Here is a 27,558-nt window from a genome sequence, read left to right on the forward strand (position 1 = left end):
ACCCTCCTATAGGCACATATTACTAATGCACCCTTTAAATAATAAAAAACAAATACTTTAGAGCAGTTTTCAGTTGGTCAATGGCACAGTCTATTTCAGTTGCCTCAAAATAGCAACGCGCCAACAATGCTCCTGAACACATCAATAAATCTTTTTTCATGATTTTTTATTTTTTTTTGCTTATGGGAAAAATATTTCCAGAACCAATGCCAGCAAAAAAAAGTGGCAGGTCCTATTCTAACAGTATCGATCAGTGCCAAGCATCAAGTATTTTTGATTGTGTGTTCAGTCAATATAGTCAGTATATTAATACTTTTGTTCTCCAAACAAGACATACCCTTCATATCTAGAAATCTCTTAGATGGTTTGGTAATGAAGTCCTGCCTGCCTGAGCTCATTTACAATTAATCTTACATGTATTGGTTATTATTATTATTATTTAATGTTTTGGCATGTAGTTGTCCTGCTATATTAATTGATAATGAGCTCAGAGTAATCATCTTGTAATCAGGCTGCTTTAACATTGTTTATCATTACTGTGTTGAAGGATCACATTAAATAATCTCTCAACCTCACTCTCCTTGTTATGACAGCTACCTGCGGGGGCAATGTGACAGGGCCTGCTGGGGTAATTCTATCACCCAACTATCCTCAACCCTACCCACCAGGAAAAGAGTGTGACTGGCGGATAAAAGTCAACCCTGACTTTGTCATCGCTTTAATCTTCAAAAGGTATTGTGCTCATGCAGCGCTGGGCACCTCTGACTCTCATGCCACCTAAAGGGGTATAACATCTTTTACAGGGTTATGTACCATTCAGAACTGAATTGTTTTTAAACTTCAGGTTCTATAAATGTTAAGTGTATTTGAATTGAGCCAACATGTGCAATGGAGACATACATTACTGTGCAAAAGTCTTAGGCATGTTAGTATTTTCACACACACACACACACACAAAAAAAAAGGTTTTAAGACTACATATATTTTGCTGTAGTGTGTCAGTAGGAAATATCAGTTTACATTTCCAAATATTCCTTTTGCCATTAATTGTAATAATCTAGTGAGATTTCTGTATGCACAATGAGTCTGACATCAGCCGGTATGATCCACACAGAGATCTGATCTCACCATCATCGAGTCTGTCTGTGATTACATGAAGAAACTGAAAAACAACTGAGAGAGACTAAATCCAGAAGAACTGCGGCAACTTCTCCACGACGCTCGAAGAAACTTGCCTGCAAAGATACAGTACTGTGAAAAGTTTTAGGCATTTTAGGCAATGCTGTAAAGTGAGGATACATTAACAAATTATGTCATAAATAGATTTTATTTATCAATTAACTTCTATTAACTAAATCAAATCAGTATTTGGCGTGACCCTGTGCATTTAAAACAGATTTTGTCCTCGGTACGCTTGTCAAGTCAAGTCCAGTCACCTTAATTTATATAGCGCTTTTAACAATATGGACTGTTTCAAAGCAGCTTTACAGTGATAATAGGAAATGAAAGTAACAGAGATTGTTTTGGCTTTACAGCAGCTCTAGAATAAAGTTATTGTCCAGCTAAAGTTAGTTTTGATCGATTCACTTCCTTTGCAAAGATCATTAGTTATTAACTTAGGGGCCGCTTACACGACACCGTTTTAAGCGTGTGTCATGGGGATTTATTGGGAGTGTTCCCGGTTCCGGCTGACCTAATCAATGCAGTCTAACATTGAGTTGTAGAAGTCTATAATGTGTTATGTGTATGCTAGGTCAAAGAGATGTGTTTTTAGTCAACTGATTTTTAGATTTGAACTGACAGAGTGTGTCTGCTTTCCGGACAATGTTAGGAAGACTGTTCCAGAGTTTTGGTGCTAAATAGGAAAAGGATCTACCGCCAGCAGTTGATTTTTATGTTCTATATAAAACTTTTTTTTGTTCAATTTTGAGATCGCAATAGACGTTAAGGACTATAATGCCGTAAGAGCTTGCACAAGTACTGGGGAGTTAAACCATTTAGTGCTTTGTAAGTAATCAGCAATATTTAAAAATGTATACAATGTGTAATAGGGAGCCAATGCAGTGTTGATAGAACCGGGCTAATATGGTCATACTTCCTGGTTCTTGTAAGAACTCTAGCTGCTGCATTTTGGACCAGCTGTAGTTTATGTATTAAGCGTGCAGGGCAACCACCCATAAGAGCATTACAATAATCTAGCCTTGATGTCATGAACACATTAACTAATTGTTCCGCATTTGTCATTGAGAGCATATGACATAATTTATATATATTTTTAAGATGGAAGAATGTGGTTTAACACTAGAAACTAGAAACGTGACTTTCAAATGAAAGATTGGTATCAAAGAGCACACCCAGGTTCCTAACCGACGACGAAAACTTGACAGAGCAGCCATCAAGTGTTAGATAGTATTATTGGTTATTACGTGAGGAATTTTTTTTGTCCAATAATTAGAATAAGTAGTTGGAAATTACTAGTCTTTTTATATCAGCTATGCATTCTGTTAATTTTGTGAATTGGTAAGTTTTGTCAGGGCGTGAAGAAATATAGAGCTGAGTATCATCAGCATAACAGTGAAAACTAATGCCATGCTTCCTAATGATATCTCCCAAGGGTAGCATGTACAGAGTGAACAGCAATGGTCCTAGTACTGAGCCTTGTGGTACTCTATACTGAACTTGTGATCGATAAGACATCTCTTTATTTATTACTACAAACTGATAACGGTCAGATAAGTCTGATTTAAACCATGCTAATGCAATTCCACTAATGCCAACATAATTTTCGAGTCTATTTAAAATAATGTTGTGGTCAATAGTATCAAATGCAGCACTAAGATCGAGTAACACTAATAGAGAGAAACAACCACGATCGGATGACTAGATAGTTGTCAATCCCAACACAGTTGTGACGATACTGCCTTTTCTAGTATCTTTGACAGAAAAGGTAGATTCGAGATCGGCCTGTAATTGACTAATTCTGTAGGATCAAGCTGCGTTTTTTTAATTTTTTTTACAAGCAGTTTAATCATAGGCAGCTTAAAAGTTTTAGGTACGTATCCTAATGACAAAGATGAATTAATGATATTAAGAAGAGGATCTATGACCTCTGGAAGCCTCTCTTTCAATAGCTTAGTCGGTATAGGGTCTAACATACATATTGTCGATTTAGATGATTTAAAGAGTTTAGAAAATTCTTCCTCTCCTATAGCAATGAATTAATCAAATTTTTCCTCAGGGAGACTACAATGCACTCCCTGATGCGATACTTTTGTAGATGGTTGCATAGTTATAATTTTCTCCCTGATATTTTCAATCTTGTAAGTAAAGAAGTGCATAAAGTCATTACTGTTGTGCTGCTTGGAAACGTCTGGGGTTGAAGCTTTATTTTTCGTTAATTTAGCCACTGTTTCAAATAAATACCTAGGGTTTTGTTAAAGCTGCAGTCGGCAAGTCTGGCAGATTGGGTCGATTAGCCAAAATTTTGAATGTTTACAACTCTCATGCCCCTCCCCACTACCAGCGAGCACCCTCCCATCGAGGTCGTGCTCGTCAGTGCGTCACTGTGCGTGTGTACCTGATTTTCTGTGAACGCGTCCGTCTCTTCAGCATCTATCAACACCATGGACTCGGAGGTAGGCTGCCCTGGCTAATCTATCCATAGATAGCAATAACTGAGGAATTGGAAGCTTGTTAGTAGATTTTCTCTCCGCCATCACGCTTCATGCAATCTCCGGGCGAACTTCAGGCGTGGCGTGTGCATGTGATATTAACGTGCGCGAGTGAGGGGGGATCTGTGGCGTGTGCACGACCTGTGATTGACAGTCAGATCTCACACCCCCCTGCGCTGATTGGACCCGATGATCCGGGAGCGGTGGATTTTTGCAAAACAAATAACACGCTCCAGGGGCCTGTACCATGAAGGTAGCTGAACAAACTCGGGGTTACAGGATTAGTTTTGAGTTGACAAAACCAAACCGATGCAATCAGGCTTTATTGGTACCAGGATGCAGCTCATCAACTTTCTCTGTCAACTCAGGCTTTGATCCTTAAGCTATGATTACTCCACGCGCGCGTGCACATAAAAGAGTGACGTCGACACTGAACAACCAATCGCGGGTAGAGCGTGAGCGATATATTTTCCCGCGGAGGAGCAAGAGATAATCAGTCAGAATTACGATGAATTTAAATATGTATTTCAAGCTCGAAACAATACGGTCTCTGCTGCCAAAGCAAGAGAAGACTGTTGGAGAAAGATTGCTGATTGTTAATGTGTAAGTTAAACAAATACGTTCTATATTTATGTAAAATTATGTATGTATGTGTAGCCTATATGTGTAATATAGCCTATAGCCTATTTTTATAATATATAAAAAATGATACATGCACATTGTTTATATATTATAAAAATAGGCTATAGGCTATATTACACATAGGCTACACATACATATATATACATAATTTTACATAAATATAGAACATATTTGTACTACTAAGAAAGCTAGGGAATCCTATCATAAGATTAACAGAATAATAATAAAGATTTAAAATAATTCTTAACATGTATTATATTGTATAGTACATTTGTGCAATTTGCTTTTTGAAAAAAATAAAATAAAATGTGTTCATGTGATGTCACCCTATCAATATATCTTACCGGCAATTTTATAAAAGCCCTCTTTTATGGACATGGCCGATAAATGTCCGGGGAACACTATTAATGAAACTATTCATGTACTCCTGCAGAGCGAGGACCACCTTACGAATGGTTCGACAAACCGTGTTTTCCCCAAGCTTCTGTGCGTCACCCACCGTGCAGGAATGTACCACTTGCAACAAAAAAAAAACGCAACGCAATATTTGCGGTACAGTAAGTGCATGAATTCGACGTGTTAAATTCTTTATGTGCGGCTCAAGAAGTTTGCAAAGATAAGATATTCCTTCCGTGGAAAATCTGTATCTTTCATAAGTAACTATCAGGAAAGGCAATGGTATTTTGTCCGGCTAAAAACTCTTTCTCTACGAAGTGCTCGTCAAACAATTTGCGCTGAGATGTCACCGGATTTGGAAGAAAAGGTGAAGTCATTGCAACAGACACTGGGAATAAGTTACGTCACCTATATGTTTCTTTGCTCTCAGCTGATTGGTCAAACTTCAGTCTGAGATCTTGAATCCAGAACATAACCTGCCCGGAGCAGGTTAGCCGTGCAGCGTAAGATACCATGGCGACGAACACCGAATAAAGCCAAGCTACTTTCATAGTACCTAAAACCCAGGGTTGGCGGAAACTAAACTGAAACATAGCTGGCTAGCCACCTAAACCGGCTTCATGGTACAGGCCCCAGGTGGAGTTAGAAGCTCAGGTTTTTTTCTAAAACCATCTTATTTATGTTGTTCTGTCGGATTATAGTGTCAATTTCACTGAATATGATAAAAAAAAAAATTTGCCGACGGCAGCTTTAATAATAGGCTTGAAAAATAAGCAGATCTAGCTGTTTTTAAGGCCTCTCTATATGCAATTGAGCTCTCTTTCCATGAAATGCGGGAAAACTCTAGTTTTGTTTTCTTCCAGTTGCGCACCATTTTTCTTGCTGCTCTCTTAAGGGCCTGAGTGTGCTCGTTGTACCACGTCGTTGGACTATTTTCTTTAATCTTCTTTAAGTGCAAAGGATTAACTGTGTCTAAAGTGCTGGAAAAGAGAGAGTCAAAAGTTTCTGTCGCAAAATCGAGTTCTTCTAAGCTATCTGGGATGCTGAGGAGATGAAACTGATCAGGAATATCATTAATAAAGCAATTTTTAGTGGCAGAAGTGATAGGTCTAACATATTTGTAACACGGTGTCGGCTTTGCAACCTTGGCTAGATGAAGTATACACGAGAGTAGATAATGATCTGAGATGTCATCGCTCTGCTGTAGAATTTCAATGGCATCAACATTGATTACATGTGATAATATTAGAGTTGATAATATCTAGAGTATGATTACGACAATTAGTAGGTCCTGACACGTGTTGTCTAAGTCCAATAGAGATCAGAATGTCTTTGAATGCCAATTCCAATGCATCTTTTTCGTTATCTACATGTATATTAAAATCACCAACAATTAGGATGTTATCTGCAGCCAGTACTAACTCTGATAGAAAATCAGCAAATTCTTTGATAAAGTCTGTATGGTTCCCTGGTGGCCTGTAAACAGTAGCCAGCACAAATCTCAAACGTGATTTATCATTTACACTAGATAGTGTTACATTAAGCACCAACACTTCAAAATAATTATATTTAAAACAAGACTTTTCAGTAATTCTGAAGATATTATTATGAATTACAGCAACACCTCCCCCATTTGCCTTTCAGATGAGGTTCATGTTTATAACAGTAATCTTGAAGGGTGGACTCATTTAAAGTAATATAATTGTCTGGTTTTTGCCAGGTTTCTGTCAAACACAGCACATTTGGGTTAAAATCTGTAATCATATCATTAACAGTAAGTGCTTTTGAAGTAAGGGATCGAATATTCAGCAACCCGAGCTTTATCATTTGTTCATCTGTATTATATATGTTTTTTATTTGTTGAACATCAATTACATTTTTACCCTTAAATGGGTTTGGGATTTTTGTATTTCTTAATTCGGGGAATTCGTGGAACAGGCACAGTCTCTATATGATGATATCTAGGTGAAAGAATCTCTATGTGATGGGATTTATCTGACCTCAGTGACTTGAGACTGTCGGTTTAGCCAGTCTGTCTGCTTTCTGACCTGAGCCCCAATTCATGTTTGAGCTGTAAGACTATGTGCCATATTACTAGAGAGAAGAGCAGCACCATCCCAGGAGGGATGAATACCATCTCTTTTCAACAGGTCAGGTCTGCCCCAAAAACTTTTCCAATTGTCTATGAATTCTGTATTATTTTGCAGACACCACTTAGACAGCCAGCCATTAAGTGAGGACAGTCTACTAAGTATCTCATCACTCCAGCGAACAGGAAGGGGGCCAGAGCAAATTACAGTGCCTGACATCGTACTTGCGAGTTCACACACATCTTTAACGTTAATTTTAGTGATCTCCGACTGGCGAAGTCGAACATCATTAGTGCCGATGTGAATAATAATCTTAGAGAATTTATGATTAGCATTAGCCAGCACTTTCAAATTTGCTTTGATGTCAGGCGCTCTGGGTCCCGGCAAACATGTGACTATGGTGTCTGGTGTCTCTATTTTCACGTTCCGTGTAATAGAATCGCCAATAACTAGAGCACTTTCAACATGATTCACATTGGGTGTTTCACTGAGTGGGGAGAATCTATTTGTTATAGTAATCGGAACGGAAGAGTGTTTTTTTTGTCCCGTGACTACAGCGTCTCACGGTCACCCAACTGCATGGGCTCTTCAGCTGGAACCGAACAATATACAGAGTTCACTAAGCTAGTCACATCCAAAGCAGTATCTAAAGCCCTTGCACTCTTACAATCCTCGATTAAAGTGTGGATGCTTGTCTCTAGTTCTGAAATCTTCTCTGCCAGCCTGACTATCTCCCTGCATTTATCACATGAAAAGCTCTCTGTGCTGACATAGAATGCTATGCTATACATGTGACACGAAGTGCAAGTGACAATAACAGGAGAAGACATTACTCACCGTGTTTGTGGACTGATCCTACTTACCACAGTTATTTGATAGTGCAACTACTTGCACATAGTTGTTCAGGTAGCTTTGCAGGTATATTTCTTCAAGCGTCTTGGAGACTTTGCCGCAGTTCTTCTAGATTTAGTCTGTTTCAGTTTTCTCTGTTTCTTCATGTAATCCTAGATGGACTCGATGATGGTGAAATCAGATCTCCATGTGGAGCCCCGGCTGATGTCAGACTCCTTGTGCATACAAAAATCTCACTGGATTATTACAATTAATTGCAAAAGGAATGTTTGGAAATGTAAACTGATATTTCCTACTGACACAGTACAGCAAATATATAAATAAATGGCTTAAAACCTTTTTTTGTGTGTGAAAATACTAACGTGCCCTGTACTGCATGTTCCTTTGACCTTTTTACATATAAGAATGCATTATATGAAAACATACTGTATGTTTCAGGACTCAAAACATCCTTTAGTCCAAAAACGGCTTTTATCGAAACCAAGCTACCAAAATGACTTGTATTGTACTGCATGAATACATTAGCACAAGACTCTCTGACACGGATCAGCGTCTACTTTTCCGTGATCACCTCATGTTCACCTCTTTGATCTCTAGACTAAAAGTAACTTTTCCTTGAAATTTATTTTCAACTATATCTCAGGAGAGAGCTTTCTTTGTTACATTTCACTGGAATCTTTGATAAACCAGTCGCAATTTGACAGGATTTGCAAACAGACATTTACAGAAAGATATGGATCTAACAGTAATGCCGCATCATGTCAGTAACATGTGACTTACAATCTGTGATCTGCAATTTTTGATATGTAAAGACTCATGTACAGTCAGAGTCAAACATTGTTTGTTGCAAAATCATTTGTTGCTGTTTATGCTCAAGTGATATGCTCAAGTGAATAATTTGTCAGTGAATAAATTGTCAACTACGGTGGCCCAGTAGTGCACAACACAACTACATTTAAAAAGCAAACATAAGGTCACAACAGAAAACGGAATCAAGCCAAAACACAGTGGAATCAAGCCACAACACAACAAAATCAAGCTACAATACAACGAAATCAAGTCAAAACACAACGGAAACAAGCCAAAACACAACGGAAACAAGCCACAACACAACGGAATCAAGCCGCAACACAACGAAATCAAGCCACAACACAACAAAATCAAGTCACAACACAATGAAATCAAGCCACAACACTACCAAATCAAGCCACAACACAACATTAGTTTTAACAGTATGTAACCATTGTATATCGACAGGAAATATTAATTCAAAATCACCAACGTGCATTATAGCTGCATATTTACAGATGGTGGACAACCAGAATAAGACTTTTACCGCCGCCGTTCCCGCGGCGGCAAAATTGGGATGTGTATTTGCTGCCTTTTACCGCCGAGTGGCGCTGTAATCACAGACTTTGAAAAGTGTCAGTTTATTCTCTTTATGACGTAATCTGCCGCGGCAGTAATCTGAGCTGAGGTCACAGATAAATTCAAGATAAATATTGTGGTTAAACGAATTCCAATTCATTAAATTTAAACAACGTAGACACACGTTAACATTGTGTGCCCAGTTTTTCTATAATTTAGAAAGGCTATGTCAATAGGTTACTTGTCATTTACTTCGTGTTATTTTAATGTGTTTGTAGATTTATTAACTGAAACATAACAGTGAAATAAATTAAAATAATTTACCGTAAAATTCAAACATTTTCAGGACTTGCAGTTACTAACCGATGTTAGTCGGTTTAAGCATTCTTTGTTATATTCAGAATTAAATAGGCTTACATGTTGTCATGATTATCAATTGAATTCTTTAATAAATAATCAACCACAATGACAATTACTGCCGCAGAAAAAATAAACCAGTCGAATTTCAAAGTCGTTCGCGAAATGACTAGGCTATACCGGGTGACGCAAGTGACAGGGCAAAACAGCAGCAACTGCGGCATTTTAAAAGGTAAGTTTCCTATCTGTTTATAAAAAAAAACATTTAAAAAACATGGCGCAAGATCTTGTAAATTTTTCATTATTTGAACAAAAATGAGACTGATTTAATATGTAAAAATATAAACAAACAAAGCAGAGAATAAAACAGACTTTTAGGGAAAAAATATAGGCCTATTATGCTACAACAGAATTGGTTAACATTAACGAAAGCAAAATATGTAAAAATACATTTCAAACAAAATAAAACCAAACAAATTCGTGGCCGAGTGGTAGGCTATAACTTACGTTTCAATAATTCAGATGACACGGTTCAAATCCCGAACAAACATGGGCTACTTTTTTATTATTAATGCAGAGAGATTTGATAGTTCTAAAATATTGCTACACCATATTGTTTTTTTCTCCTATAGCCTATATTAAATATTTTATATTTATAAAATAAAATTACCATTCATTTCCATTTTACATTAGGGACAATTTTTATCCAACAGAATGGCTGAATTTACATCTGCATAATAATAATAATAATAATAATAAATAAACACAAAAAAACAGCACAAGGTCTTGTAAAAACACTTTTTTATTTTTTCGACACATAATTTCGTTAGCTACAAAAATAGTAGCTACAATATAATTTGTTAATTTTGACACAAGCAAAATGTAAATATGTAAAAAAAAATAAAAAAAAATTTATTTATTTTTTTTTATTCTAACTTTAAAATGGAGATGACTACCATATCTAATATTGTAGACGTCGGTGAGCAATAGTATTCCTCGGGGAGCGTAGAAATTTTTTCACCCTGTCCTTGATCCGCTTGCGTCACAGCTAGCCATGCGGGGGAATCTCTGGGCAACTGAATTAGTTATAAAGTGCCTTACGTTCACAGGCAGTCCACGTTTGCCTCTCGAACCATCCCAGTTTGTTGTGGATGCCCACTCATTACTACACGATAAACACAATGCGTGCAATCACACACACTTAGAACACACATTTTACGCCATTGAATGTCACACAATAGGAAAGAAGACTTAGGAAATATGTACGTTAATATTAATGTTAGACTGGCCCTTTAAGTTGGCTTAAAGTGGGGGAGGGCGCTTATTTTGCATCTGAATATGTGACATTCTAAAACATTTATCGCGTGACGCACACAAACACAACTGAGAAATATTTGTATCTTATCATAAACATTGACTAGTTTATATATATAAACATAAACTAGCCAATGTTTATTATAAGATAAAATGAAAAATGTTTCTCAGTTGTGTTTGTGTGCGTCATTAGTGAAATGTTTTAGAATGTCACACAACATTCAAATGCAAAGTATGCGCCCTCCCCCACTTTAAGCCAACTGAAGCCAGCTCCTGAGATGAGGCAGGCTAAACAGTATGGGGGGGGGGGGTTCCGACTCACAACCGACCCTACTACATTAATATTAACGTACATATTTCCAAAGTCTTCTTTCCTATTGTGTGACATTCAATGGCGTAAAATGGCGTACCTTGCCCGCAGATCACCAGATCTCAACCCGATCGAACTGGTTTGGCACGAACTAAAAGAGTTTGTCAGACGTGAGGCTAAGCCATGGAACAAAGACGAGCTTCTTCAGGCCATAGTGACTTTCTGGAGAGATCGCCTGACAAAAACAGCGTGCAATAACTACATCGATCACCTTCAGAAGGTTTTGCCGGCGATGGTAGAGCGCAACGGGGGTTCTACTGGAATGTAGAAATGTAAAATAGGCCTATTGAATTGTTTTCAATATTTTTCTATTGAAATGTTTTGTATTTTTATATTTCATTCATTAAAGAAACCTATGCTGACCACAACAACGCGGGACTACTGTATTGCATTCTTAAATATCATACATAACGCAAAATCCAAATGCTGCTTCCTGGCATATGTTAGCTAATAGCAAGTCAATGTTTGAATTAATTTACAATAATTTAGTTTAATTTATTTCAGTGTTAATGTTTGAGTTAAAAAATCCTCTACAAATTAAATTAACACAAAGTCGGCTATAAGAGTCCTTTATAGGCTACGTAAAAAAGCAAAGGGCTTACAGACTTAACATTTAGGCTACTTTGCTTAAATTCGATACATTTATTTTCAGTAGGGCCTAATAAATTTGTAGGGATGTAATTTCAGTATGCTTTACCAACGCTATGTATTCAATTAAAGTTCCAAGAGGTCTGGTCTCTATATTTCCTTCCCAGCTGACACTAATATGCAAGTGCACAGCAAAAATCACAACTTGTGCTTGCTGCGAACCAGTGGCGGTTCTAGAGGGGGGGCCGGGGGGGCCAGTGCCCCTGTGTCACCAAGCTTGGCCCCCCCTCTGGCCCCCCTAAATTTGGAATCGTAAAATCACACCAAACAACTGCGCATTTTATCAGTTGCGGCGCCTTCATCTAGGCTACACTGCAGCACGACGTATATTCACATCAAATGTTAACGCAGAGGAACGGGACACTGCAGTTCACAAAAGTTCATTATTTGCATGTGCTTTAAAGCCTTGCCGGTTAAACATGTCATTCGCTGCTGATGCGCTGTTCAAATATGCGCTTTAGTGAGCGCGTACACTCGACGCGCACATGCACTAAAAGCCTGTTACTGGACTAAGTTATCTTTTGAGTCTTATATTGCGCTAATACTGTCAAATACAGACAATGTTTACATAAACAAAGTTGGTTATGTCTAAAGTGAAAGCAAACAGAGAAAATTAATTAAAATCTGCTTGTCATATGCGTGTATATTAGACGCGTCACGTGCAGTTCTTAAAGAGACAGTAGCCCTAATAATAAACATGCTGCCGCTTGTCCTTAAAGAGATAGTTCACCCAAAACCAAACAGTTGCTGGTCCCCATTGACTTCCATACATAGTAGGAAAAAAATATACTGGGGTACATCAACTGTTTGGTTACTCACATTCTTTCAAATAACGTTTATTTTCAACAGAAGAAAGAAACTTATTCAGGTTTAAAACAACTTAAGAGAGTAAATTATGACTTTTTGGGGGGAGAACTATCCCTTTAATGTTAATAAAACAACAAAACACACAGAGGAAATCATTCACTGCTCTTGACTGAGAACTTTAAGTCTGTTGTGTTTTATTTTCATATGTGTTCATTTAATTACTTTCTTCAATTCTACTGTTAAATACACCTATAGCTGAAAAAATAAAGCACTGTTTATTTCATTTGTATATTAAGTTGTGTATGTGTAATATGTATCTCTGTTCTTAATTTTTATAACAAAGAAAATAGTGACAAAGATTTTTATTTTCGCCACTTTGGCCTAAATGTCTGCCATTCTTTTTTATTTTATATTTTGTTACCTATATTTTGTTACCTATAAGGCTTTGCTTTTAAAATAGGGACATTAGTTTGGCTGTAATGCTCAATCACATGCAAAATAGTAAAACCAACATGAAATAAGAATCGTGATAAAATCGTGATTTTCAAAAAAATAAATAAAAAAATTGTGATATGATATTATTGCCATATCGCCCACCCCAGGTGTAAAAAAGTGCCTAGATGTGCTTAGATGCTAAAAATGTGTTATTATTGATCATTATATCACACTACAATTAAACATAATGAAACATTCATTTGAATTGAAATTGTTTTATTAGCTTAGCTAATATAATTTATTAGCTTTTTCTAGAGATTGCAGTCATGCATGACATGGTGAAAAATGACTTGAAATAATACTGAAAATAGGTTAAGATGAATGTTAAAGGTGTGCCCCCTAAAAGCACAAGTGGCCCCTGCCTGCCCCCCCCCCAGTTACTGTGGTCTAGAACCGCCACTGCTGCGAACGCAAGTTATTTAAGGTGTCTCAACTGTACACAGTCTACCCTACAGTGTGAATTTGTTACAAGGTTTCATTTAATTAAATTAATGTGCAGCAATTTGTACAAATAGAGTCTATAGGCCTACTATACTGTTGTAGCCATTAAATAATCTCATTTAGTATCATATTTGTTAAAATATTATAATGTTATTTTTTTCCATCTATGTTGAATATGAAAAGTGAACAGCAAGAGTAAGATAGGATGCATTATATCGAGAGATGGATATGGAGTGGGTCAGACATGATTTTGACCACTTCATTAAGTTTTGTTTAGTAGAAAACCTTTCTTTAAAGTGAATTTCGTTTTCTATAAATTGTATCTTAATTTTAATCAATTTTTCATCTACCAATTGCCTGGATTGAATAAGTAAAATAAGCAAATATAACAGACACTAATCATGGAGGCGCCCGCGCGGTCACTTGCATTGCACGTCAGCTGGAGCGCATCTCATCCTCCTAACTTAACGAAACTCAGCGTATGCCTCACACAGACATGAGAAATACATCAAATACACAAAGCTTGAAACGTCTTCAAACGAAATAATTCAAAACGAAAAGAAAAAGGCTACTCTCTGATTATGTCTTTATGTGCATTTCTCTCTAGGTGCGTTCACTACAAATATAGGCAATATAGGCAATATAAGATCGTCAACTTCATCTTTGCAGTCGACACTGTCAGAAAACACTAGTTTATTGATAAAAATCAATGCACGCATCACCGGATTTACAAATACACATCTTGATTTACAAATACACATCACATATTATGTCGAAAAAACTAAATATTATGTTGAAATAAACATCTTTTAGAATATTTGATTAAATGCTGATTGTTGCGCTTGTTCAATTTAATAAAATTAAAACTTTAATTGTGATAATTCAAATAATTGAAAATTAAATATTTAGTGGCCAAGTTTTGCTAATTTATTATATAGGCTATTATATGCCTATTGCCTATATTAAGTAGGTCATATTAAGACAAGGCATATATTAAGTTATTTTAGCTGTTATGAGAAAAATAAATCTAACGAAATCTAAATCTAAAAAAAAAATTCTAATGCCAATTTAACATGCCAGAATAAAACCTGATTTTTGAACAATGCGTAACGCCACTCGGCCTGGTGTGCCAAAACACTACATTTTAAACTTCAATGTTTAATTCTAAACAATATCAGAACGCGTCGTGAAATTTTTTTAAAACAGTAGCCTAGCCTATATACATTAAGGGCATTGAAACCAGAATCCTAACTAAAACGCGTTCCGCGTAATCTCTCAAAAATTATGCCACACTACTCCATGTATTTTTTTTTTTTAAGGACTGCTTTTGAAATCACTATAAATTACTATGCAATTGTATCGCTCATGAGAACTCTTCATTTATATAATTCCTCAATAGAATAGTAAAAATATTCAGCGTCATTGCTCCTAATATCGTCTCTATTTTTAACTTTTGATTCTATTTTTTCAGTTCTAAAATTGATTCTATCTTTGGTTCTATTCTGTTGTAGCCTAATAGGCCTATTTATATATATGAAAAATATGCCTATTAGGCTTAGGGTTTTATATTTAACCCACTTACATTTTAAAATATGGCAATATCTGCTGTTTTGCACAATGTCCCTTTGCGCCACCTGGCGGTCATTTTGGGAACGACTTTGAAATGCGGCTGGTTTATTTTAAATCACCGCGGCGGCTGGCGCGGCGGTAATAGGCATTCTGGTTGTCCACCATCTGTATACCTGAGAATGCTTTTACGCGCTACCATGGCACATAATGCCTAAGGGAACGTCTGCCAATTCCACCAAGTGGTTAAAACTTATAATTTGTATAAATTGCAATGACTTTTAACATTAAAAACAGACATGTTCAAATTTCAAAGCTTGTAGTATAGGTTCTTATTGATAAGACATTGACAGTCTCTGGCTGGGCAGACGTGACGTGAACAGTCTCTGGCTGGGCAGACGTGACGTGTACAGTCTCTGGCTGGGCAGACGTGACGTGTACAGTCTCTGGCTGGGCAGACGTGACGTGAACAGTCTCTGGCTGGGCAGACGTGACGTGAACAGTCTCTGGCTGGGCAGACGTGACGTGAACAGTCTCTGGCTGGGGTGGTGCAGGCAGTGCGAGCAGCTCGGGCGGGGCCAGCAGAGCATGACGCCTGGGCGGCGCGGGCAGAGCAAGACGCCTAGGCGGCGCGGGCAGAGCAAGACGCCTGGGTGGTGCGTCAGGGACGCCAGTCACCTCCGGGATGGTCTCCGTGTTAGGAGCCACCGGACTCGGGACCACCGGAACAGGGACCACCGGAACAGTTACGGAGGGAGCCTTTCTCTTCCTCCTGTGTCTTGGAGCCACCGGACTCGGGATCACCGGACTCGGGACCACCGGACTCGGGACCACCGGAACTGGGACCACCGGAACAGTTACGGAGGGAGCCTTTCTCCTCCTCCTGTGTCTTGGAGCCACCGGACTCTGGACCACCGGAACTGGGACCACCGGAACTGGGACCACCGGACTCAGGACCACCGGAACTGGGACCACCGGACTCAGGACCACCGGAACTGGGACCACCGGAACTGGGACTACCTCCCTGGCAATTCTCTCCCGATCGCGAATGAAATCATCCACCATCGCCCCAAAACTAAGCCAATCAAATGCTTCTCTCTGCTGAGTCCTCATGTGGTCGGATCGTTATGTCACGGCTGAATATAATACAAAAAGGTGCGAGGACTCAAGTGCAGGAGAGTGATAGTTTAATTACAAAAAGAAAAACAAACAGAAAACAAAACCCACGAGGGGGAAAACATAACTAGTAAATACAAAACAAAACCAGAACATGAACTTACTAATGGATAACAGGGAACAGGAAACATAAGACAATACAACGATCCGACAAAGACTGCAAACACAAAGGAACTTATAAAAGGGACAAATCAGGCAGATAATGAGGGAACAACAGGTGGGACAAATGAAACCAATAATGAGATAACAAGGAGGGTGGGGTCAAAACAGAGACAGGAACACAAACACATCATGTGCTACACGAGACAGGACAGGCATGTGACAGAATTCAAATCACTGCAATTAAATGAGTGTCTTGTATAGCCCCTTTCACACTGAGATTCAGGAAAATACACGGATAAAGCGACCCGGGATTTGACCCAGGTTCATTTGATTGGTTCATTCACACTGCTAGTGATTTTTCCGGAATCAGACACACACAACCCGTAAAAATTGTGTTCACACACAACCCGTAAAAATCCGTAAAGACACGTGACATCGATGTGACTTGTAATGTCTCAGCAGCATCTTAAGTTTGCTTATGAGCTGCTATTTCTCTCTCGAGAAACCACACTTGTGCATTTTTTTTCTCCGATTCGATCATAAACTTGCGCATTACGTACTGTTTCACTAGCTGGCGAACGATCCCGGCTTCAGCATCATACCTACGACACGGCATTATTACGGCTTTTGTTCACACAGCACGCGTTCCAGGACTGAACATGGCAATGTTACTAGGTCCCCAACCCGGCATCGATGCCGGCATCAATCCCGGGTCGTGTTTGTGTTCACACAGAAGGCGGTCTGGCAATTTCCCGGCAATTTGCCGGGATCATCGCACTGTGTGAAAGGGGCTTATCTAAGCCTTCACACAATCATCAACTCAGTCACATACATAATATTTAGAATGATTATGATTGCTTGTGTTTCACTCTGCTAAAATCATCATGACTTTCATTACAAAAGATTGAATCTAGGCTCGTACTTACCTGGTTCTTACGTACTAGAGCACGTTCGCACATGCACACTCTTCAAAAACGACGCTTTAAATCTCTTGACAAACTAAAAGACATAATTACATTTGTATGTATTCTAAATAAAAGATACAGATTGTACTGAATATCAGCTTGCTTATTTTTCTCAAGATAGGGATTTATTGAGTCAACATGTCATGCAAACATGCAACTATGATTCCAAGCACAGGTCTAGAGCTGTTGTTCCAATGTTTGCGAATGTTCGTTGGAACTATGGTTTCGTAGCCTGGAATGGATGCCAGCCGAACTTAGCCCCGCCCACAACATTTGAGGTCGGGAAGTTCGGTCTGGACTTGATACTTTTGGAGCAACTATGCTCGAACCAGAGCTGTTCGGACCAATCAAATTGTCAGGGCGCACTTTATACGATGATGGACCGATGATCAACAGTAACGTAATCATCCACGTCACCAAAGAGCACTTGGGTTGAATTCGTTTACAACAAAGATGACTGCCGCTGGAGAATTGAGATGTGTAGATTCCGCCATTGCGTCTGTTATAGAAGATATCGACAGCGCATTAATTTTAAAAGAGGAACAGAGAACCGCGATCAAGGCATTTGTCGATCGGAAAGATGAATGAAAAACATACGTCACTTACTCTGTTGCTCTGATTGGTTGTAGGTCTATCCAATTGAGTGCAGAGGCATTTTCTTTCCTGGTTTGGTTGAAACACGCCCCTTAATCTCAGCCCTATGGAGCAGTATCAGACTCATATAGAGCTGGTAAGTCCCGCCCCTTCCGCTAAAGGACCTCTAGGTTGAAAAATCGTCAATGCAAGTGAATGTGAGAAAATAATAATTTTCTGGTCCCGTTTGAATTTTGCCATGAATGTGAACATATGTTGTCTGTGAATTTTTAATATAATTTTTCGTGTGAAGAATGCTACAATTTAGCGGGTAGAAGTTTGATACGGTTAGACTTTGTGTGAGAGCACTTTGTGGACTACAACTCTTCGCTGCTTTCGACGCGTTTGATATCTAATCTGAAGAAAGAACAGCCCATTTGGTTTGAATGGTGACATTTGGGTACAAAACACACAGGCATCTCAATCTGTCTCCATAGATTATCGCAGCAATAGCACCGTGATTTGTAGCCGGGTTAAAACCAGACCATTCTCAGTAGTAACTGAGTTATGGTCTGGCAAAGCTTCAGTAATAACTCATTTCCAAAGGGGCGTCACCAATGGACGTCGCTCAAACGCCTCTGGGCGCAATTGGATAGACCTAAAACCAATCAGAGTGATCGTCATCGTGTAAAGCCATATGCTGCGTCCTAAAGTTACACTACGCCATAAAAGTATGCACTCTTTTTGTGAAGAAAAGGTATTTACTTTTGAATGTGTAGCAAAAAAGTAGGCAAGCTTTGGGACATACTACTTCGTCATCTTTATCGGACGGATCTGTCGCGTGCATCCTGTCACGTAAACTGCCCTGTCAATCATCTTGTCACAGTTAAAATCCTCTATTAAATCTAATTTAATTTCCTACCGTTTCGGAGAGAAATGTAGTAGCACGTTCATCTGCCAGTGGGTCTTTCATGGAGACTGTCCTCATGTGTTTGTAATTTGAATATAATAATGCATTTAAAAGTTGAACGGACGTCGCTCAAATGCCTCTGGGCGCATTTGGATAGACCTAAAACCAATCAGAGCGATCGTCATCGTGTAAAGCCCGCCCCAACGTTTCTGATTGGTGCCGCGATTTTGACGGATTAGAAATGGGCTTGAATGAGCTCTTTGCCAGACTACTTGCAGAGCAAATCTAAATTTTCCGGAAGTTGTCTGGGTTATCCCAGGCTACGTGATTTGACAAGTGGAGGGAAAATGTGTTATGGGGTGACGTCACATAGGCGACATGTAGTCTTTCTCGTTATGTCTTTTCCACAACTGCTAGCCAAAGAATCATACAATATACTGTCAAACTCGTAACATGAAAAATTATATAAAAAATTCCCAGACAACATATGTTCACATTCATGGCACAATTCAAACGGGACCAGAAAATAATTATTTTCTCACATTCACTTGCATTGACGATTTTTCAACCTAGAGGTCCACTTGGGGTTTTACGGATGGGCGGGGCTTACCAGCTCTATTCTGACTAGAGACTGAGTATGACGACGTCAGGCTAATGGTTTCGGGAAACACAGACTCGTTGAACTATGCTGATGACGACAGAACTTGCGACCATAGTTGGCTAACGATGCTTTTGGGAAACACACCCCTGATTTGGACACCTCTACATGACCTTTCAATGCAGAAAACCAACATCCAAAACTCAACATATGGTTGGATTTGGAAGGGTCTTGTGAAATTTATACTAAAAAAAATAAATAATTCTAATGGCTTTAAATTGAGTACATTGGTTGGATCTCATGTATAATGCCTCACAACTGAATCAAATATCTAGCAACTCTTAACTCCTTCTTCATTTGTTGTGCAGTTTTAACATGGAGCCCAGCTATGACTTCCTCCATATCTATGAGGGTGAAGACTCCAACGGACCACTGATCATCAGTCTGCAGGGGAACCAGGTTCCTGAACGCATCGAGAGCAGTGGGAACAGCCTTTTCCTGGCCTTCCGCAGTGATGCCTCCCTGGGGATGTCTGGTTTTGCCATTGAATATAAAGGCAAGTCTCACCTTGTAGGTGCATGGTATGTTCCCTTGAGGGAGGGGTTGGGAAACAAAGCACTGACGGGGTCAGTGATCACTTTCAGATTGCCTTTAAGCTTGAGTGTCATGAAAACATGTCCAGGTCACATTTCAAAATAAAATAAAATAACTTTTAGTGCTGCTGAGGACATCTTTTTTTGCAGAATGACATTCAAAGACATTTCTCCCTGAATTGTCATTAATGTGTTATTATTATTATTATTATTAATTCTACAGTTTAAATAATATTATTTTAATATTACATTAAAGTGAATGAGAATTTAGATAATCAAAATTATATAAGGAAGTATAATGATAAATGCTTAATTGGCATGAAAGTGCAAAAAATCTTAGCAATCCTAAAAATCATTTATTTCTTTATATTTGGAATTAAAAATGACCTAGAGATGTCCTTGGGTTTTGCATAAACCTCATAATTCTCTAAGCTAAAAAAGCTGGTTCTTTTTAGGATCGTCAGATAGTTTTGAATACTTTGTCAGTTAAAGCTGTAGTAATTAGATTTGCTTTCGTCTTAAGTGAGTGACCATGGATATTTATCTTTTATGTGGACTGTGAAGTTGGGTAGAATATCTGAATTATCTAAGAACTCTTGGATGGAATTAGGTTTAACAAGACAATAGCTAATGATGAGCAGCTCCTTTGTAACTTACGAATTAAAGTAAGAACTCATCCATACTGTAACACCCATTAAATGCTGACCCGGATGACCAGATAAGGACTCTGGAGTTTTGCAGATATTTCCTGCTCATCCTAAGAAGAAGAGACTGAGGGAACTCTGACACATTAAAAGCACACACTGCATTTTTATATATTTGAGATGCTGATATTAAAGACTCCATTGAATTCAAATAGGAGGGCTTTGTGGGATTTTAGTCCATGCCTATTAGATTTGAGGCTATCATTATACTAGTGTACTCCTAAATTTGACTCCTAAATAAAGTCTTTCTCTTCCAGGAAATTGAATAAAAAATATTGATGACTTGCCTTGCACTCAGGGACGCATTCAAAATGATCTCAAGAATGTGCCCTGAGTAGTGATAACAAGTAGAAAATATTTAATCACAGATAAGATGAACATGCAAGGCCATAGGATGTTATAAAAAAGGACGCTTCAATATGTCTTGTTACAAATTCCTATTTCAGTAGAAAATACATCAATACAGGAAGAACAATTGTGCTTGTGTAGCCTTTTCATGAGGTTCTTAGCAATACCGCCACTTGGAACTTTGGCATCAGTACTGGAGTGTAAAGCGCTTTGAGTACCCAGAAAAGCGCTATATAAATGTTACAAATTATTATTATTATTATTATTATTATTATTATAGAGTACTAAATGCATGTGTTAGTGAAATAGCATTTGTTAAATGATTCACAGGCGTACAACTTTCCTTTAATTAGTCCAAAAAAAAAAAAAAAAAAAAAAAAAAAACTCTTAAGTGGTATTGAGTTATATGTTGTGTTTCTCTTCAGTAATACTATTAACCTTTCTCAGTGAATACCGGGCAATATTCCCCACTGAAATAGCAAGTTTCGCCAATCTGCCTTATGTAAATGCTCTTTTAAAAAGAATGTGAGTTTGTGTTTAGAAAATCAGGGCATGCGACAATGACAATGCACCGTCCCTAACGTGCTATGCACCTCCCTGAAATCATTTTCACTCCCAGTGGCCCTTTTTATATGATGATTATGGTTGAGTAAAAATGCAGTTCATGGATTGTTGAATATTTTAATTGTAATTATTTTAATGGCTGCCTATTGCACAGTGTAGATGAACTCTGACTTCAACCTTTTGTCTTTGCTCCACATGAATACCAATACATTTTAAAAGCTTGCTTGCCAATGTATTATATTGCTTTGTGATGGTCTCACTCTCAACATCCCACAATGCTTCAGGATTTCACTTTCATGTCGTGGCATTAGGTTTGTCCTGTTTGTTGGGAAACCGAGTGACACATGGGAGTTAGATTTTTGCTGTGAAAGCTCATCAGAGAGCACGATCAACGCACAAGTGATGTGACTATTCGAAATTGAAGCTTCACGTCTCTCTCTATGCAGTGGTTGAAATCCTGGTGGAGCACTTAATTCTGAAATATTTATTATATTATTGATAACATTTCATTGCATTTCTTCTTGAATTTAAAGGTGAAATGTCATTTCTCCATCACTTGTGACTGTTTTAAAAGTGTAGTTTTAAAGTGTAGATCTGTGAGACATTAGTTTAGTTTCTAGCACCTGACACTCTGCATTTACTCAGAATTCCAATGTTAGGGAAAAATAAGATAAGATAAGATAAGATAAGATAAGATAAGATATAAATAACAGAAGGTTTGGCACATTTCAGCATGGATTATACGAGTCTATCACAATATAATGCACACTTTGGAAAGGTGTTCTTATTGATGAATACATCAGTTTAAAAAAAAACAGTATAACAACTAAATATACATTAGTAATAAAGCAATGGTCTGTTTAATTTTTACGTAAAGTAAAACGTTACTTTTAATTTTACAATAAAATATGGGTTACTTTTTTCCAAATAAGAAATTTGTGAGTAAGTTGCAAAGGTGTTGTGTGCGTTGTGTGAACATGATGGTTATTATAGTTCTAGACTAAATGTGAGCATGCATTTACTAATCTCACTTGCACAAAAACAGATTCAGTATTCCTCAAAATAAATATAAGTAGGAAAATACAAATTCAGAATATTACACGAACCTTCAATAATTAAATGATACATTACACAAATATACTTTATGTATTTAATCTCACTTTATTTACCAATATATTTGCTGCTAACTTTCGATAATCCAACTCAAACATACTAATAAGCAAAAATGACGAGATAAACAGCACTTTTTTTTCTTTTTTTTTTTTTTTTTTTTCTGAAGTAATAGTGTTGAACTTTCTTCACCTGAATCCTGTTTTTCTGCAATCCAGAATGGCAGCACAGCTGGAAGGTTTGTTTCTCTACGGTACAGGCTTGAATTTATATTTCCTTCAGTCTGAAGCTTATTTATTTAACTTTTGGTGTAAATGGGCCATTCAATCTGTTAAAAGTTTTTTTGTTGCTTTTTTTAAATTATTATTATTGTTAATAAACAAGCAAGCAAGAAAAAGTAATGCAAAAGTAACGTAAAACTTTAATACATTACTTTCCAGGTAACGAATCAGGTAACACAATTTTTTAGGAAGTAATGCAATATTGTAATGCATTGCTTTTAAAAGTAACTTTCCCCAACACTCATTATAAGTGGATATTTGATGTTTGAAATTAGCTCTTTAAATGATATAACTGCATATTGACGACTAAAATGTTATTGTTTAATGTTATTTTTAGTATTACTATTCTTTATTAGTATTCATAATCATTTATATAATGTATTTTGTGAAGTCAGGGTGTATCTGTACATGTGTGCAGAGGAGAAACATGGGATGAGCTATATTTGGCCATACAGGAGTGTGTGCAATATATAACCCATATGAAACCCAAACTTTGTGTCCAGAGGAACAGAGAAAGCTGGGTATGAGAACATCTCTCCAGTAAATTGTCTTTAAATTGTCTCCTATGTCTTGATATTTATTAATAAATAAGATATCTTTTGGCAAATAATAGTGTCCGATCCCGTGAATTAAACAACGGGGATAAAGTTAATTCCAAGTCTACAATATGCTCGTTTTTTACAGTGTAGAGTTCGGATTTCTCCTTCAATCATTAGTGTTGTCTATTTAACTGTCCACAAGCTCATATCTTAATGTGATTATGTCATTGTTTATTGTTTGTTCTTGCCTTTGCTTTGAGGGAACCACAGCACTTTCTATTCTAAGGTCTGAATATGTGTCTCACTCTCTCCATTGATGCTTTAATTAGAATGTGTCATAATTTTCTTTTAATTAATGCATTGTCCTTATTTGCTTACTCTTTCCTTTTTATAAAGCCAATCTTTTATCTGCTATTGTTAATCACACACCAGTAAACCCAATTATTAATGCCCTTATTAGGGAAAGAAATGGATATGAGAATATTGCAGTCTAATGACTCTCATACCTTGAGGAAAAACACAATAGATAAATGGAGAAATATATAATAAAAAGTGTTACACTTAAGAAACACTTTCAGAGGTAGGAATGCCATTGCATTAGATCAGAGATTTCATTTATGAGATCATTTATTAATAAATTATGGAGCCAGAATCTCCTCAGCCAAACTTTTGGGTAAAATGCTGTTAGTAAAAATAACTTTTTTTAAATGCATGTTATAATAAATAATAAAGTAATGACATAATTATCAGTTTTAGGTGAACTCTTCCTTTAAGAGTGTGACTGGCAATCTTGACTCATTTAGTCACATTTCAGTTCATTTTGAATTCCACCCAAAATAAGGCAAAATAATGCGTAAAATTTCCACACATCTTTTTTGGGCCTGCTAATAAGGAGTTATTGCTAATAAGGAGTTATTGAATCTGAAATATATGGTGGCAGTGAAGGCAGGCAGTCTCATGACAGAAATGCAGATTAGGGTGAGCAGAACTGTGAATACTCTGTTTGAATGTTAAGATCCCCTTTCCCAAAGGCAGCATGTATGCTGTAAATGATGACAGAATATTTATTTTTGGGCCTATTCCTTTTAGTCTGTGCGGTTCACTCCGGGTGCACTTGCTGTTCCTCTGTTGTTGTAGAAACGAGGAAGATTGTGTTGCACACTTGCAATTTTGCAGATAGAATCTTCCCCACCTCCTTCCCACTTTCTCAGGTCCCCAAAGCGCAGGCAGATAGCTGTTAACTGTCAAGTTGTTTGGCAGCCTCTCCAAGCACCACCTCCGGAGCTTTCTCCAACTGTCCTTCTCCCTGTGTCGGGTGCCAGAAGGACAGAGACCATCTTCCACATCCTCGGCGCGTTCACCTGCCTTTCCCCTGGTGTTAGTTCGCTTTAATGCATAATGCCCTCAAGCCACTGTCTACTCTCTCTTCACACTCACTGTCGATCTTGTTTTCTCTTCTCATGCTACCTCTCTTTTTCTTTCTGTCTGGTACCTGTCTCAGCCCTGGGAAAGGCTGGCAGGTGACAAGAGCGGGATGTGATTGTGCATTTGATTAGTTTTGTTCAGGGTCAGTTAAATTACAGGTATGACTGCTTATATTTAAGGCTGTCAATTAAAATCATGTATGAATCAAATTACTGACTTAAACATTTCACAACAGGCATTCATATATATATATATTTTCTGTTTAACGTGTCAAAAATATTTAACACAATTAACGCAGCATCCATTTTCCCCCTTGGATAGCCTTACAGTAAATGATAACCTCATCTATAAGACGCAAAAGAGAGCTCAGTACTGCTACAGCGATGACTCATTTTTGTAGACCAAACCCCGGAAACTAGGGTTCACATTTTAACTGGTACCGGTACCGGTACCTGAAACTCGGTGCCGGTACCCAACAGTACCATTATTTGGTCATTTGGGCATGTCATTTGTAGAATTGTTATTGACATTTTGCCAGAGCTGCCTTGGTCGCTGTCTGCCATTGTCTGTGATGCTTGAATAAAAAAATAAAAAAATTTGAAACATATGAAATGTTTTGTTTTCCACAAATTCTGTGTTGTGAATTTTCTAGGAATCAATTCAAGACATAAAACATTAATTTAATTGATATTTTATATGAAATTAAACTTTTTTTGTCAAACAACATGTGACACAACTGAGCTTTATACTGTTAAAATTGCAACATAGAAGAAAAAGTGTGATTATTCCTTAAAAACGTTTTTTTTTTTATAACAATTTATTATAATTAGTGTTAGTATTATTATTAAATTAAGATATCTAAATTCTACTGTTCAACAGTAATATACAGTATTATCAAGTTAAACCGAACTTTTATTTTGACGGGTTGTGGTGAAGACCTTTGAGTTTCCGTGTGTTAATGATATAACCATAGTTTTTCTTAAAAGAAATTATAAAATGCTGATGAACTTCAGTAACTCTCAGAGCGGTTCTGGAAATGAAGTTCATGCATTCATGTTGTCATAGAGTGAGACTGCAGAGGCTGAAAAACACCTTCAGTGTGTGTGGTAAATGAAACCCGTGCGTGTGCGCCACTCATTCACACAGACATGCAGAACATGCAGGAGGATTCATATTTAAATAGTCTTACTCTCCCGCCCAGATGCATTCTCAGGTACTGAAATTTGGCACCGATTGATTTGATGTGAATCGGTACTCGGTAGTACCGACGTAATTCGAAACAAAAAGAAAAAAAGAAAAAAAGTACCATATTAGGTATCTTTAACTACTATGTACTAACATTTAAATCAATCATTGGATACAATGCACTTATTATGTACATAAATGTTTTTACATTTTAGTTATGTTCTTATAATTACCTGCATGTAATTGCATAAGTAATTAATTTCTGTCATTACAGCTATACACTGTTCCCCTTCCCTTTTAACCCATCCTTAAACCTATCCATACCACCAGTCCTAAACTTATCCCAAATCCCACCTCAGTATCAGCAAAAGTGTTGGTAACAATTTCTATGAAGTCTGTATTTATAATGGATCATAAGGGTATACTTAATGCATTATAAAACATGCATAATGCCTTATAATATGTTGTATCATCTTATAAATAATCACAACAACTGTTACAATACCATTATAATACTAACCTATTTGTGGTTATAACTTTTTAGAGTAAAATGCATTATAACACCAGATGAAGCCTGCATTCATAATGCATCATAAGGGTATCCTCAATGTATTATAATGCCTTATAAACCTTATAATGTTTTGCATCATCTCATGAATAAACATAACAACAGTAATAATACTTTTATTTATTAACAGTGATTTATCACACACAATGAATATCATCTGCTTAAGTTATAATGAATTATATATCACATAGTTTCATATCTTTTACTTTCCCAAGTCTAATATCTTGACATTGTTTTAAGATCTGCACAGTGTCATACTACATTCTATCATACTATCGTTTACTGCTTAAAGTAATGTGACAAAAACAAAGTCTTCTTTTAAACATCTAAAAAACTTTATAATGAAGCCTTAATATTTATAAGTGGTCTTTGTCTGCTTTAAGTAAAGTAACAAAAGTTGAATCTTCTTTTGAACAACCATAAGGTATCATGAAGTGGAGATATTTCCCTTAAAGGTTGTATCAGTGATTTCAGGCCCAAAAAAACATTTTTTTTAACATTCATCTAATCTTTCCTAACGATCCGCTAGCTGCCCGCCCCATAAGCATGCCATCAAAAAAACGCGTCTCTGTAGGCAGCCTAGGCTCTGAGATCTGCACACAAAACAATTGGTTTCACCAACCACTCAAAACCAAAACAAATAGTGTTCCAACCAATCACCGACAGTTGTGAGGTTTTGAGCCAGCTTCTTCTTCAGCTCCAACTTCGCGTGCAGCCGTGAGGCTGCCTAGAGACGCGTTTTTTTGACGGCATGCTTATGGGGCGGGCAGCTAGCGGATCGTTAGGAAAGATTAGATGAATGTGATACCATTTTTTTGGGGCCTGAAATCACTGATACAACCTTTAAGGTAAAATCAAAGTTGTGTGGAAAAGTACAAAGGAACAATACATACACAATGC

At 37.4% G+C, this 27,558-nt stretch overlaps 1 protein-coding gene and 1 long non-coding RNA gene across 3 annotated transcripts in view; one reads left to right on the forward strand and one right to left on the reverse strand.

Annotated features, from left to right (window-relative positions):
• Nucleotides 1-27,558, forward strand: part of LOC309486929 (CUB and sushi domain-containing protein 1) — a 727,180-nt gene that overhangs the window by 551,796 nt on the left and 147,826 nt on the right. For both annotated transcript variants that reach the window (XM_082154400.1, XM_082154401.1), the window contains exons 28-29: nucleotides 594-732; nucleotides 19,710-19,897. In XM_082154400.1, the coding sequence (XP_082010526.1) occupies nucleotides 594-732; nucleotides 19,710-19,897 (327 nt within the window). The remainder of the gene's footprint in view (nucleotides 1-593; nucleotides 733-19,709; nucleotides 19,898-27,558) is intronic.
• The window catches only part of LOC309487064, a 419,730-nt gene continuing 410,208 nt past the window's right edge, over nucleotides 18,037-27,558 (reverse strand). Inside the window, exon 2 of the long non-coding RNA XR_014201750.1 lies at nucleotides 18,037-18,216. This is a non-coding gene — a long non-coding RNA (uncharacterized lncRNA). The remainder of the gene's footprint in view (nucleotides 18,217-27,558) is intronic.

This window comes from Leuciscus leuciscus (genome assembly GCF_965113295.1).
Source record: "Leuciscus leuciscus genome assembly, chromosome: 22".
Classification (NCBI taxonomy): domain Eukaryota; kingdom Metazoa; phylum Chordata; class Actinopteri; order Cypriniformes; family Leuciscidae; genus Leuciscus; species Leuciscus leuciscus.